The sequence below is a fragment of the Spermophilus citellus genome (genome assembly GCF_964194105.1).
Source record: "Spermophilus citellus genome assembly, chromosome: 13".
Taxonomy (NCBI): Eukaryota; Metazoa; Chordata; class Mammalia; order Rodentia; family Sciuridae; genus Spermophilus; species Spermophilus citellus.
In genome coordinates this window covers 64,222,295-64,238,141 of record NC_138193.1, presented here as the reverse complement: position 1 = coordinate 64,238,141, position 15,847 = coordinate 64,222,295, and the positions used below count along the sequence as shown (strand labels likewise).

Here is a 15,847-nt window from a genome sequence, read left to right as displayed (position 1 = left end):
CTTCCCTGTAGGAATGAAAATCTAAGATAAAAATATTATGTTCCTTCAGACAACCCAATATCACTAGAAAATAATGTTCAGATATACCCACACAACTTTCTTTTTAATCTATTTAAATTCCTTTCTTCTATTTGCAAAGAAACATGCTCATTTAGGATCATGAGCCTTTGGCCAACTTAGCTCTCAAATCAAGCCTCTTGTGAATTTAATGGATCTATAGGAGCTCTTCAATGAATAATGATCTAGTAGATGATATCACAAGGGTTAATTTAATGTGTTTACTACAGAATCTGCTACATAGATGGAGCTCTGATATTTTTTTCTCCTTCATTTCCCTGCAATTCTGTAACCAAAACAGAACAGAACAGAACAAAACAAAACAAAACTAAACCATAGCACAATAGAATTGCATAACACAGGAATGATCTGTTGCTTATCCTTTAGCATAAATAGTTTATAATTTATTGTAAAAACATTTTGCGTACCATCATCACAAATACTGAAAATGAGCTTATGAAAGTTACAATTTTATCACAAAAATATTTCCTAAATACCATGATAATCCACCTGTCTTCTTCTTTATCGCATTATAACACACTAAAATGAGGGTTAGAATTTAATTTAACCTAGCCGACTTGAAGATTTGGTCTCTTGGTTTATACATATAGTCTAATACCATTTTCATTTCAAGATACATGGTCAAATGTACAGCCAAGATATGGGTAACTGACAAATTTACATAGGAGCTCTTCAATGAATAATGATCATTGAAACATAGAAACATACACACTTCTAGTTATAGATTCTAACTAGAAATATTACAGTAAAACCGGTAAGCACAACTACAATAGACAGATACCTACACACCTGAAAAAATCAACAACAAAACTTTAGCATCAGGTGGACACATCTAGGTCTTAGGATCAGTATACTGCTTTTGTGTACTGTACAAGGTCTTACTGCCCCGCAATCTGGGGGTTTCAGAGCTAGATAGCACGCAACTCAAAAAACTTGCTTTGTCCTTTTTTCATGCTATATCTCTGAGTTTCCCCCTAACTCTTGTAGTCTTCTAAAATCATCTTTCAGATTTTCACTTAATAGCAATGAATCAAATCTCTTGTATACATGACCTCATTCTTCTATTGTCTCCTCTGTTTGCAGACAGCCGATCAAAGTCCTGGAGATGAAAACGAACTGCCAACTGATTGACCATTTTCCTCAAGGTAAGAAATGCTGAAATAACTTGGAATGTAAGGAAGATAGTGAAGATGATATGAATTGCTTTTTCCAAGGGCAGATTCGTTAGGCCTTCATTAAAGAGCAAGAAAAGAATTAAAGGCAACTGCAATAGAAGGCTCAAAAGCCAAAAGCCAGCCAACTCAGGAACCTGCAATGATACACATAAATATGATTAGATCAGGAAAATGCCATGTTTTGTTTATACACATAAATGAGTACTTAGCACTGCTATGAACCTATGGTATGGGCTCTAAGAGTAATTCAAAAGGAGTATGATGTGGTCCTTGTCCTTAGAGATCTTACTGTGTAATAAGAAAACAAACAATGTAAAACAGGACTAGAATAGTACACTTTAGTCAATGATTAAATGCAACATTTAGAAGTATATATGCTACAAGAAGACAATGTTAGGGGAGGTGAAAAAAGATACCAAGGAGCTATTCTTTTAAAGTTGTGCAGAGGGAAGAAGGTAAATAAGCAAACATGTGAAATGAGCACGACTCAACTGGAAATCATCACATTGGCCTGGAATGGACTGCTGTATTAAGAAATGACAAGAAATTCAGTAAGATATGCTGGGTGTGGCCTAATTATGAAGTCCTAAAAAACCACAAAATTATCCCAACACTCTGGTAACTGCAAATGCTTTTGCTTAGGCAGTACAATGATTCAAAAAACATGGGCCTGGCAAAGGAAATGAACTTAGGATTTTTCTCATTTTCTTATTCAGGATCCAAACAGACATATTTAATTGACCAAGTTTTTTCAAGGCCACTATGAAGATGAAAACTTATCAATTCTTAATTGCTTACTATATCCAAATACTTTACATAAATCATTTCACTTAGTCTCAGCAAGCTTGTAAAATTAATATTATTTTCTTCATCTTATATTTAGAGAAGCCAGAGCTCAAGAGATTCAGCAAACAGACTACAGTGAGAGGAGTGGTCAAGTTGGAGCCAGGCCTTAAATTCAGGCCTGTGCTCCTTCCACCACCTCTCATTGCCTTGTACTAGCATGAAAACCTTGTTGCATTTATGGGTAGCCCTAAGAGAAAGGGAAGGGCCTACCTTCTCCTGTAGGTTTCCCATGTAGCCCAGGTACAACCGGATGGCTTCAATTAAGGTTATCAGGATGATAACAGTGATCACAATAAATTTGTAGTAATCAGGCAAAACTGAATACTGAAAACATAAAAAAAGGAAAACATGTTTGTAAAATCTCACATACATTAACACTGACCTGATTTTTAAAAAAAGATTAAGAACTTTAATTTTATTGACAATGGAACAATGTCAGGGATGAGCAGAAGAACCCTCAGTAGTAAAGCACACACTTACCTTCATGTGAAGCATCATAATACAGCTCACCCACCAAAGTGGGAAAAAGTAAGTGTTAAAATAAAGCGACATCTGCAATGCCAAACTGGAGACCATTTCATTATCTACAGAAGAAAGAGAAAAGGAACAAACTCTTAATCCTGATCTCTGCCCTATAAATCCTTTCATTCCTGAGAATCCACAACTGTAATATTGGCTCAATAAAACTACAAATTTTAGGCCTCTTTATAATTTTTGAAAGTAAAAGGAATATTCATCTTAACACCATTTAGTTCAAATATTGGTTACTTGGGGGTATGTTTCAAATTCTTCAGTTACTTATCTTGCCATTACAGTCTGCTGACTTTTTTGCACATTACTGGTATAGATTAAATGTGGAATATCAAGATGAGTCCTGTTGAACAGATAATAATTATCATTTCCTCCTCTGTAGAGTTCTGTGAAGTCTATAAAATGAATGCATAAATACATAAAAATGAATCACAGATAAACTAATCCCATACAAGACTAATCTCCTCAAATTGTAGGCACATACCCTAATCCTATGCATTCTTTAATGCCCAAGCCAATGCTACCTTTCCCATAAATCCTTTCTTGATCATATTCTCCCACCCCAGCAGAAATGTCTTTCCCCTCTAGGTACTTATTACTTTATACTGTGTATGACAGTGCTGGCATAGAACCATTCTCCCCTCACCCAGTCTAGTACATTGAAGAGACCAAGGGCTTTAGGGTCCATGTAAACCCAGAACTCCCCACGATCCTGTGAGCCTGGATGCCAGGCGTGGGATAAATCATTTAACCTTTTAGAGCCTTAATTTCATCTATAAAATGATATTACAATTACCTTACCCACTGCTTGTGAGGACTAGAAATACAAATTACTTCACCTTGGCACCTGCACACTTAGTAAACACTCAACAAATATTAGTCCCCCTTCCTTTTCTATGTGAATATAGTTTCATTGTAAGCACAGACATATCCTACCCAGATTTGAGACCCTCATAGAACTGAGTATCTTGCTTTGTACTTTGTGAATACCAAATACACATAAGCAGAAAGAATGACTTGATGAAAACATAAATATTCATTATCAGGGTAGCCATTGTGATAGTAAGTCTCATTTATCTAAGTTGATCACACAATACCTTCAGTTTTCATGTAAAGGAGAAGAGCACAAAATTAAGAATTTAACTTTTTTAAAATTGAGCCCTACAAGATACTTCCTAAATCTAAATGTTCTTAAGAGCTGATGTATATTTTGAAATTGATTGCTCTAAATATAAGGTTTTTCAAAGGTCTAATGTAAATTTCTTAAAAACATTCCTATTTTCTTTTCCCATACCTAAATATTTATGGGTCATTTAGTAATTTTTAAATAAGAAATAACCATGGTCTCTCACAGAAAAATGGTTTCCTTTAGCTTCAAGAATATACCTGGTTATTATGATCTTTTGCTTATACCAATTTACTAAATTACTACTGATAAAGGAATGAATTCTTTAAAAAAATTGGTTAAGTCAAAAGAAAACTCACTAGTCCAGTATTTTTTTTTATAACAACAGTATAATTCTTGGCCAGGTGTGAACTGAGAATGATATAAACTTGTTAATACATACAAATAATCAAAACTATTTCAGATCTACAAAGAAGAAAATGTGGAAAAATAATAATGCATTAATTAAGTTGAAAATTTTAGTTTAAACTTTGGGGCAGTGGCTGTTAAAATTTCGCAAAGAACAATTTTTTATGTTACAATTTTATTACATGAACATCTTAAAAGTTACACTATGTCTATATTTCAGCAGATCAAAATTATAATCATGCAATTCAAAATCAAATTAATATGTAAATGAACTTTGAAAGCACAAGACACAAATTTACTAAATTTTGCAAAATGTTGAGTTCTGTAAATGGAATTTAAATTAAAACGTTATATAATCCGGCAGGCAAACTACTGGCCAACTGCCTATTTTCATACAGTTGGTAAGCTAAAAGTAGTTTTTCTTATGTTTAAAAGGTTGGGGGGGGGCGGGAAGCAATATTTTGTGACACTAGAAAAACATATGAAATTTAAATTTCAGTGTCCATAAAGTTTTATTGGTTTAGAGTCATGCCCATACAATTACTATTGCCTATGGCTGCTGCAGAGAACATATGGCCTGCAAAGTGTGAAATATTTATTATCTGGCCCTTTTCAGTAAATATTTGCTGACCCCTAATGCCTTGTATTATCAGATGTTAGTGTCTGTTAATCCTTACCCTTGGAATCACAAAAGACAAAACCTAATTTTTCACATTATTCTCTGCACATTTTAGATCATAAAAAGGCCCACATTGGGGGACTAGGCACGTGATCACGATGACAAGATCCAATCATGGGAACTAACTTTGCCTTTCCCTGCCCCGTTGTAAAAATTCCTAAAGCAGAGGAAAAGCTTGCTGTTTCCCTGCTGAGCTCAATGATGAAAACCACACAGGTCTGGTTGACAGTATGCTGTCTATCATCATAATTTAAGGGGTGTAAACTGTTTCGGAGGAAACTGTATTTTCACTTGTCATCAGGTTGAATGTAGCATCTTTACGTTGTGGTATTTTTGTTACTAGATTTTTTGGGAAGAGTTATATATAGGAGAGGAGAAGGAGGCAGGGGAGATGGGAGTTTTGATGAAGGCCTCCTTAGTATGGCAGCTGACACTCCAGTGGATGGAGGTTTACAATAACTCATTAAAATTCTTTCTTTTTCCACTTCTTCTGCTGGAAAACGGCCTCGTGCGGAACGCATTCTTTCTGCTAGAAAAGGGCAAAAGGCAAGTCTATGTCACCGGGGTGGGGTCTGAGGGGTCAGGAAGGGGAGATGCTTTGGCGGACGGGTGTGCTGTGAAGGAGGCGTTTTTATTTTTATTTGAGTCCCCTCCCAGGCAGCTCACGCGGCACTCTCTCAGCTGCCGCGCTTGCAATGCACCGGCCAGGTGGCACACGACCAGACCAGGCCGGGCTCGAGGCGGGGGCCTGCACGGGCCCCGGCCTCAGCACCCGCGCCCAGCTCCTCCTCCAAGGGGCTCCCCGCACCGCGGAGAACCGGCTGAAGGCGAAATCGCCATTTTAGGTCCGGGCAAAATCTGGACGTTCCAAAACCCGCGCGGCCACACCCATCGGGCCTCGGCCACTCACCCGGACCCTCACTGTACTCCGGCCCGGTCCGGCTGGAGTCGCTGAATACGGTTCGGCTGAAGTTCCCCAGCCGCTGGCGCACTGGATCTGGGAGCTCCATGTTTGGGCCTCAGTGTCCCTCGCCCCCTCAGACTCTGGCTGGTCTGCTGGCGCAGCCGCGCTCCGCGGTTCCCAGGGCAACCCGGCGGTGTGAGGCGCGGCGGACCCGGGGCACGAGCTGGCAGCCTCATTTGGAGCCCGAGCGCCTGGCAGGGAGAGGTCGGCAGAGAGCTGGTTCCAGGCCCTAGGAGCCCAGCACCCCAGCAGGGCTCCAGACGGCAGATCCCGTTTTAAGCCCCACCGTCTTAAAAATAATCGGAAGTAATTATAAACCACCTGAGGTTGGACTGCACCACGAGGCGGCTCAAACCTTGCCAGTGGGACTGTAAATTAGTGCAGCCTTTCTAAAGAGAAATATAGAATGAATGCTGAACCTAAAGATTGTTCAAGACTCAGTAGCTGTGTGTGTGTGTGTGTGTGTGTGTGTGTGTGTAAAATGTACGGAGAAGATGGAGTGTGTGCGTGTGCTCACTGGCTTTAAGAAAAAAAGAGGACTGAAAGGAAATAATCTGAAATATTAATAGTAATTTATCTCTGGATGGTGGAATTGTGGGTGATTCAAAAAAATTTTTTTGGGGGGGGCATATTTGTGTTTCCTAGCTTTCCTCTTAAGATGTATTATTTAGGGGCTGGGGTTGTGGCTCAGTGGTAGAGCGCTTGCCTAGCATGTGTGAGGCACGTGTTCTATTCTCAGCATCACATATAAATAAAGGCGCATTGACAACTAATTTTTTTTTATTTAAATAAAAAGATGTATTACTTAAACAAATAAAACCATATAAGTGTAATATAGAGAAAGGCACAAACTGAATGAATTGACATCTAGGTCAAAAAAACTGAAAGGGCTAAGGATGTAGCTCAGTTGGTAGAGTACTTCCCCCAACACCACAAAAACAAAACAAAACAAACAAAAACAAAACAAAACAAAAAAACCTGACTCTTACTTGCATCCCGGGGAGTTCTTCCTTCCTATTCCCTTTATGTCTCTCAGCATAGGACAATTTTACCAATTTTTATACTTCATATTAAAGCAATTACACAGTAGGAACTTTAAATAAAATCTGGTTCTCAAACTTAGAAAGTCAAGGGTCATATGTTTTCTCTCATATATGGAAGCTACAGAGGAAAAAAGCAAAAGAAATGGAAGGAGGGGATCTCATGAGAATCAAAGGGAGATCAGTAGACCCCAGGGAGGAAGGAGGAGAGGAAAAGGGGAAATACTGGGGAATTATATAGGCCATATTATATTGTTATATTGTGTGCATATACAAATATATAACAATGAATCCCAACATTATGTACAACTAGTATGGAGCAATTATAAATAGTGCTGCTTTTGGTAAAAAGATGCCTCTTGGTGAGCATATGGATGCACTTGTGTGGAAATTGCTGGAGAGAAGATGCTGTAAGACCCAGCTTTAGTAGGGATTGCCAACAGTTTTCTAAAAGGATGGTACCAATTCCTACTCTTTCCAGCAATGTATGAACTCCCTCTTACTTCATATATTTCACCAACACTTGATATTTCCCTATCCTTTTCTTTCAGCCTTTCTGATGGGTGTGTGGCAAACTATTAATTTAAAAAACCAAAAGGAAAATCACACATATTCATACAAATGTCAAGAGGAAAGTATAGGAAGACATTTTTTTGGCTATAATTTAAAAATAATTCAACAAAATTTTATTGCATTTCCACTACATTTGGGGGGACTGTGATAGGCTAACTAGAGATATGGTCCCTTCCCATCAAGAAGCCCAGTCCAGTGAGAGAGTGCTAGACATGGGAACTAATAAAAGAATATTGATGAAGAAGCAGTTAATTGTGGTTGAGGACATCAGGGAAAAGCTGGCTAACTTCTGCTTCATCCAAGATGGTGTGCAGGCCCCAGCATCTCCATAAAGGCTTCCAGGACCTTTCTAAAGCTGGCTTAGGTGCCCTCCACTGTGTTTCCCAAAGCATTGTCCTCTTGTTACTTTGGTCCCAGTGCTGGTAATTCTGTTCTGTAAATTTTCTGTTTATGTGTCTCTCCTTGAGGTCAGGGACGGACTTTAGAATTGGAACTAAGTGAATAAAGAGAAGAAAAGGCCTCTTGAGTATTCCCAGGGCTTCCCAGTCCTAGTTCAAGGACTTAGCCCATGTATAAAGTTTACTCTGTAGAAGGGAGAATTGATGTATTAAAACACAGTGAATTATAACAATCATAAATGAATGTTACAACCAAGATCCATTTTCATCTATTAAGTGAACCAAGATTTTTATAAAGCGCACAGTAAAACTGGAGACCTCATGGGCTAGGGTTGTGGCTCAGTGGTAGAGCACTTGCCTAGCATGCGTGAGGCACTGGATTTGATTCCCAGCACCATAAAAAATATTAATAAAGGTGTTGTGTCCATCTAAAACTAAAAATAGATATTAAAAAAAAACTGGAGGCCTCATGTTCTGCTGATTGAGTTATTATCTGGACAATCACAGTGAGATAGGCAATTGACAATATATACAAACAACCTTAAAAGTGTTCCTGCCTGACTGAACAGACACTTCACAGAAGAAATACAATCGATCAACAAACATATGAAAAATTGTTCATCATCTCTAGCAATTAGAGAAATGCAAATCAAAACTAAGATTTCATCTCACTCCAGTCAGAATGGAAATTATCAAGAATACAAGCAATAATAAGTGTTGGAGAGGATGTAGGGGATGCATTGCTGGTGGGACTGCAAATTGGTGCAACCACTATGGAAAGCAGTAAGAAGATACCTCACAAAACTTGGAATGAATCCACCATTTGACCCAGCTCTCCCACCCCTCGGTTTATACCCAAAGAACTTAAAATCAGCATATTAAAATGACACAGCCACATCAATGTTTATAGAGCTCAATTCACAATAGCTGAACTATGGAACCAACATAGATGCCCTGCAAAAGATGAATAGATAAAAAAGAATGTGGTACATATACACAATGGAATATTACTCAGCCTTAAAGAAGAATGAAATGGCATTTGTAGGTAAATGTATAGAATTAGAGAATATCATGCTAAGTGAAAAAAGCCAATCCCCTCAAACCGAAAGCTGAATGTTTTCTCTGATAAGTGGATGCTGATCCGTAGTGGGGGCGGGGGTAGGGGATAGAGAAGAACGGAGGAACTTTGGTTTGTGTAGAGGGGAGTGAAAAGAGGGGTGGGGCTGTGAGGATTTCTGGGGTTGTAGCTCAGTGGTAGAGCACTTGCCTGGCATGTGCTAGGACAGTAGAATGAGACAGACATTATTACCTTATATACATTTATAGTTATACTACTGGAGTGACTCTTCATGTACAGCCAGAAGAATGAGAAGTAGAGCTCCATTTGTGTACAATATGTCAAAATGCATTCTACTGTAAAATTAATTAACAACTAAAAAATTAATAAAATGCACACACACACTCAAAGAAATGAATGTAGTTCTCCTGGGGGCTTTAAGATTATGTGCTGTTCATAACTTTAATTAAGAAAAAAATTTAAACATATCCTGTGAAATTAAGCAGTTTCGTATGTTTAAGTTGTAATTTGTAAATGCCTTGAATTCAAGCTATTTCCTTGTATCTTCCACAACACATAGAAAATTACTTATAATTTATGATTAATATATTTATTAATATATGATTGATAAATATTAATCCACTATAAAAAGTGTTTCTGCCTATAATATCATAATAGAAATTTTAAGGCTCTGCTTACAGAAAATAATCATAGAAACAAAGTTTTATACAAGATGTTACTTCCAACATTATTACTATTAGATTTTTTTAAAAGGAGGAAGGATTAGGGATTATGATACCCATAGTAAGCTGTTGGGCTGTTGTGGAAAAAATACCCTTGGAAGCAGAGAGTCCAAACCCCCTGAATTCTCAGCTTACCACCTAAGAGTTATGTGATTGATTTCTAACTTTTGTCTTGTAAAGTGGGAATAATGATATCATATAGTTGTGGTTAATGTGAAAATTATATATTAAACAAAACTCTCTGTACATGATAGCTATCATTTCAACATCTACGAAGAAGAAACAGTTAACCTACAGTTAAGCCCAATACTGCTAGCATTTAATTTTGTGAATTCAACTGTACCTATTGGGTAATATTTTATTACTTTCCTAGTAAATGCAATTAATCATTTAAAAAGTCCATTTTTCAGCCAAATTTATCAAAGCCTGCGTGAAATATTTTTTAAAAATTTTTTTAGTTGTCAGTGAACCTTTATTTTATTTATTTCTATGTGGTGCTGAGAATCGAACCCAGTGCCTCACACATGCTAGGCAAGTACTCTACCACTGAGCCACAACCCCAGCCCCTGAGTGAAATATTTTAAAGATGTTTTTTTCCTCTAGCATTGAAAAAAAGTGTGGAACACCTTGTTCAGATTATAATTATTTCACCAAAACCCAGGCAGAAGACATTGAAAAAGTTATGGATATTTTTCCTGTTAATTATATTATTCAAATTTCCTATAATGAACATGCATTTCAGAATCAGAAAAATTTTATTAAAAATAAATTGAAAGGCAGAGGCAATCATGGTGCAAAACTAAATGAGAGGAGAGAAGTTGAGAGGAGCAATGTGGTTGAAAACAGTACTACTGTTTGACACAGATAAAGTTTGTCTGATGTGGGGTGAAACTTCCCCTTGGTTTCTTTTCACAAATTTAGATTCTGGCTGATAATAGAACCACAAATGGCCCAAAGGACTCAAAAAACTTTCCAAATATTATTTTGTTAGTTGATGCTCACAATTTTTACAGGCAATCACATTTGTGAAATTCTGAAACTCACAAGAGGGGATCCACTTTCAGGGAATCAGGGACTAGTACAACTTGGGTTTCTCACAAGCTAGATCCACTACTCATGTAGGGATCTAAAGAGAGCCTCTAGTCTTAAAATCATGGGAATCCTTCCTAGCGAGATTAATAAATAGCCCTATTGAATTAAACTGTTTCGTTCTTGTACCATTGCTGATGTTCAGAGGAACAGTTGCTTATATAATAATTGTTTAATGTATTTCATTGGAGTTTAATTATATTTATGGTTTACTTATTTATTTTCACAAAAAAAATTGGGGCTAATGTGATGATTTGTTTCTGTTTGATAAGGGACAAAGTTGTTTGGTATCTTTATGTGACAAGAAAATGATATGGGGAATGATTTAAATTACTGCTTATAATAAAGATACAAATTCTTTGCATTTGATACTAATAAAGCGTTTAGAAATGACATCTTAAATGAATATGTCATTCAGTTTATTGCTTTAAAGTGAGTCTGAAGACATAACAATCTAGATAAATTTAAAAGAAATTATATATTTGGGTATAATATCTTTATATATGATTCTACATCAGCACCCACATTTTAAAAAAGCTATTCTAAATAACCTGAAATGGAATCTTATAATCCCCAAATTATTAATGAATAATCAAAGCTTTTTGAATTCTTCATATAATATATTCTATTCATAGCACTTTTAAAAGGTTTATAAGAAAGAACCAGACTATGAATTATAGAGAGAGTAAAATCTCATGAAAGGAATTTTTTATACTATATTAAGTGATATTTCAAGGCTGACTTTAACACTTTGCCTTCAAAGTCATCCCCATTGAGTATTTTTATTAGACAATTCTTTCCCTTTTAAAATGCTGTTTATATTCTAGTTCTGTGGCATTTCTTTGTGTCAGCCTACCACACTGCTCATCGGCTGTATCAAGCAGCTGCTCTGTGTGTCAAACTATGTGGGAGATGAGAATGTCACACCGAGGGAAGAAGATGAGAAAAGCAAAACCCTGCTTAAGGAAGCCTCAGATCTGTCAAGTGAATAGTGATTCTGACTAGAAGCAATGGCCATTTTACTGAATAAGTTCCATTTTTAGCTATAATAGTCCTACTGTACTAAACACATTTAATACTACAGGTATAAAGTACAAATTATATTTCTCTTTCTGGAAGAAAATTATTTTTTACTTGTTATTGACTATAATAAAATATTACACCACTTATTGATACATTATTCCCTGTTCCTTGTGGGGCTTTTTGGTTTGTTTTTGTGATGGTGGAAATTAAACCCAGAACCTCATGCATGCTAACTCTCTGCCACTGAGCAATATCCCCAGTCCTCCTGTTCCTTATGGACTGTTTTAAATTATACCATTTAAATAAATGGTATAAGTTGTCTTCAACAGTGTATTTTACATTGCTTAGTCATGTTTAATTTTGATCTTCAATTACGTCAAGACTGTAAAAGTACAAATGTAATAAATTGATATTAAAACAAAAAGTGTATATGCAGGTAAAGAGTTCAAATAAATTTGAATTGTTCATTATATGTGTATAGATGAATAACCCAACTCTCCATATTTTCTTGAAGATGTTTGCTTTGCAAAATAGAAAATCATTGCAATTATTCCTATATCCCATTTTCTTTCCCACTGTATTTTGAGTTAATACAGAATTGTTCTTTTTCTTTCTTTCTTTTGTCTTCAACACATGCTGTGAAGATTAACAGAAGTTCAAGGAGGTTGGAGACATGTGTAATAGGATATCAATAGGGATATTCCCTGGGCCCTGGCCAAAGTCTAAAGCTGTGCACAGAAGGTGATAAGCACAGGTATTCTAATTTGAGGGACCACCTATAGTTAGGCCACCCTACAAGAAATGTCAATACAAGGAAACTACCCTATGATAAACATTCCCCAAGCCACCTCATTCCTACTCCTTGGAGTATAAGGAAGAAGAGGGTAGCAGGAGATCGGCTTTTTGTGAAGTGTAACCTTCATGAGATTGTTCTATTCTCTCCCTTCTCCCTGTTCTCACTGTACAGGAGGAGATGGACATCCTTCTGAAAGGAAAGCAAGGAACCTGGAGATGGGCAAGTGAGAAATGAAAGACGGAGACCAGGCAGAGATACACATGAGAGTTTATTTGTCAGAGCTGACAGATAAAGGCCATCTCTCCAAAGATGGAGAGAGGCAACACAGGCTTGGAGTTTGGGACTTTTTGATTAGAGCCAGGCAGGTCCTAATGCCTCCAGTTCAGGGTGGGGTTGGTATGAGGGAGTGGTGAGCCTTTCTCAGAAATGTCCTTGGGCAGGAAAGTGGAAATTTTTCTTAAAATGGCAGCTGTCACTTAAGATGGCCATCCAAATGCTAAGCAAGGACCTTCCAACTTCTTCCCCTCAAAGTCTAGAGGGGCATCCTGAAGACACTTGCTCATAAAGTTAGAGATGCCTAACCCTCCCCACTTTAGTAGGCTAGGGACTGGTGGTCATCTCATCTCCTACCTCTCCTGAATGAGTGCTTGATGCTACTAGGACAAAGAGAGGTGTGACCAAGAGATGGCCTGGCTGAGGGAAGATGACTACTTTTCCACTCCAAGAGAGGCTGCTAACTGGATCTCTCCTGGAAGAGGGCAAGTAGAGGTCAAGTTCGTGCAAGATGTGCTTCAAGAAACTGGCAGTGAGAAGGCCCTTTTCAAGGAAGGAATGCTTGGATTCTCTCCAGTATAGGAGAACAACAAGTTTCACAGAGCTAACTAGGAAAGCAGAAATCCTAAAGAGAGGGGATCAAACCTTTCTAGTGAAGCCACATTAGATATCTACTTCCCCATTTCTTCTGCTCTGATATCAAAAGAGAAGCACCAATTAAAAGGATAGGAAAAGTAGTAAAGGGAGGAGCACCTGCCCCCTCACTCACAGGCATAGACACCACAAGCCACTGGCAGCAAATTTCTACCTTTGAGTAAGTCTGGAGGTAATGAAAGGGGGGAAAAATGGTTTTAGATTCAGCTTGATGTTTAAGTTGAAAGGGAACAAAACTGAGCCTTTTATGCTAGAATGAGGTGATCTCAATAACTTGAAGGGGCTGATAAATAAATAGAATCAAGCCAGGATATGATTAAAAGAGCTGATACCTAGAAACAAGTTAGCTAGCATAATTAATGGGGGAAGGATTATTAGAAATATTAAACCATTTCACATCTATACCATGATGAATTGGGAATCCTGAAGAAAGTAGTTACATTCAAAGTTCTGCTTTTTAGAGAAAAAGAATGACTGATTCTGAATAGTTCAGACCAGTGAGAGGAGTGACAATTCAAGCAAGAATGGTTCCATATTTTAAAGAAAAGTTTTTTTAATTAAATTTAATTGAAGTGTAACACGTACACAGAAAAATGCACAAATCATCAGCACAGAGTCTCCTGATTTTGACCGAGTGAACCCACCTGTGTAACCAGCACCCAGATCAGGAAATGGACCGCCCCGCTATCAATATCCCAGAAGCACCCCTTTATGTCTCTTGGTAATTATCCTCCTTTCATCCTGAATCATCACTATGTTGATTTCTGTGTTTATAGGTTAATTTTGCATGATATTTTTTTTTATAAAGGAAGTTCTACATTATGCACCTTTTGTGTTTGCTTCTTTGACTCAACTTTACAATTTTGAGATTCATCCATGTCATGGGTGACAGTAGCTCATTCAATTTAATTGCTGCTTAATATTCTGCTCTTTGAATTTATCATGAATCTTATCCATACAAATTATGATGAAATGTGTAGGGTTTTTTTTTTTTTTTGCATTTTGGGCTATTACAAGTGATGAGACTTGCTAATATTTTATTTAGGATTTTCACATTTACATTCATGAGAGAGACTGGGCTGTAATTCTCCTTACTTGTGATGTTATTGCCAACTTTTGGTATCAGGGTTGTACTGACCTAATAAAATTGTTGAGAATGTCCTTTTCTTTTTTTGTTCACTGAAAGAATTTGTGTAAGATTGGTGTTCTGTTGTAAAGTATTTGAAAGATTGCACCAGGGAAGCCATCTGGGCCTGGAATTTTCTTTGTGAAAAGGCTATGGATTAAATTTTTCAAATCAATCTATCTATCTATCTATCTATCTATCTATCTATCTATCTATCTATCTATTGTGGTGCTGGGAATTGAACCAAGGGCCTTGTGAATGTAAGGCAAGCACTCTACCAACTGAACTATAACCCCAGCCCCTCAAATTTTGTTTGTGAGTATAAAATTATTCAGATTTTCTATTCCTTTTTGTTTGTGAGTATAAAATTATTCAGATTTTCTATTCCCCTTTTACCCTCACTCTAGTAAGTTGTATATGTCTAGGAATTAGACATTTCATTGACATGTAGTTGTATAATTTCTGTTTATTATTATATGCTTAATGCTGGTAGAATTTATATTGATGTGCCTCCTTTCTTTCTTTTTTTTTCAGATGGGTTCTTTTTAGTTATACATGACAGTAGAGTCCATTTTGATGTATTATACATGCATTAAATATCTTATTCCAATTAGGACCCCAGTCTTGTGGATGTACACGATGGTGAGATTCACTGTGGTGTAGTCACAGGTGTACAAAGGAAAGTTATACTACTGTATCTTTGTTTTTTTCTTGATCAATATTGATGGGAATTTATCAATTGTATTAGTCTTTTCAAAGAAACAGTATTTGGCTTATTGGTATTGTCTACTGTTTTTTGTTTAAATAATTTATATTCTAATCTTCATTATTTCCTTATTTCTATTCTGTGTGGGTTTAATTTTGTTGTTTTTTCCCCTTTGGTATGAATTATCAGATGGACATATGGATCACTGATTTTCAGACTTAAAAATATATGCATTAAGGGTTATGAAATTTCCTTTGTCTTTTACTGTACTCCATACATTTTAATATGTAATATTTTCATTATATTTTGTTAAAAATGGGTTCTAATTTCTATTGAGATTTCTTCTTTGACCCGTGAATTACTTAGCAGTGCATTATTTTTCATTTCAAACATTGGGGAGTTTCTAATTATCTTTTTGTAATTGATTTCTAGCTTAAGTCCATTGTGGTTAGGGAACATACTCTATATTATCCCAATCCCTTGCTATTTTTTGAAATTTGCTTTATGGCTGAGCATATGATCAATTTTGACAAATGTTCAGGTATACTTGAAAAGAACATGT

At 36.7% G+C, this 15,847-nt stretch overlaps 1 protein-coding gene across 1 annotated transcript; it reads right to left on the bottom strand.

Annotated features, from left to right (window-relative positions):
• Positions 1 to 273: 273 nt before the first annotated feature.
• Positions 274 to 6,317, bottom strand: TMEM17 (transmembrane protein 17). Its single transcript, XM_081264392.1, has 4 exons — positions 5,754 to 6,317; positions 2,580 to 2,683; positions 2,310 to 2,423; positions 274 to 1,387 (listed from the first exon to the last, which is right to left on the bottom strand). The coding sequence occupies exons 1-4, from the start codon at positions 5,851 to 5,853 to the stop codon at positions 1,109 to 1,111; spliced, it is 597 nt and encodes a 198-aa protein (XP_081120518.1). The 5' UTR covers positions 5,854 to 6,317; the 3' UTR covers positions 274 to 1,108.
• Positions 6,318 to 15,847: the final 9,530 nt, after the last annotated feature.

What these genes read in the sequence shown, in the direction of transcription:
- TMEM17 (XM_081264392.1), bottom strand. Translation starts at nt 5,853, where the DNA reads ATGGAGCTCCCAGATCCAGTGCGCCAGCGGCTGGGGAACTTCAGCCGA. An exon ending in GGAGTACAGTGAGGGTCCGG is followed by an intron (nt 2,684 to 5,753) that starts GTGAGTGGCCGA and finishes TTTCTTCTGTAG; the next exon opens with ATAATGAAATGGTCTCCAGT. An exon ending in TTATGATGCTTCACATGAAG is followed by an intron (nt 2,424 to 2,579) that starts GTAAGTGTGTGC and finishes TTATGTTTTCAG; the next exon opens with TATTCAGTTTTGCCTGATTA.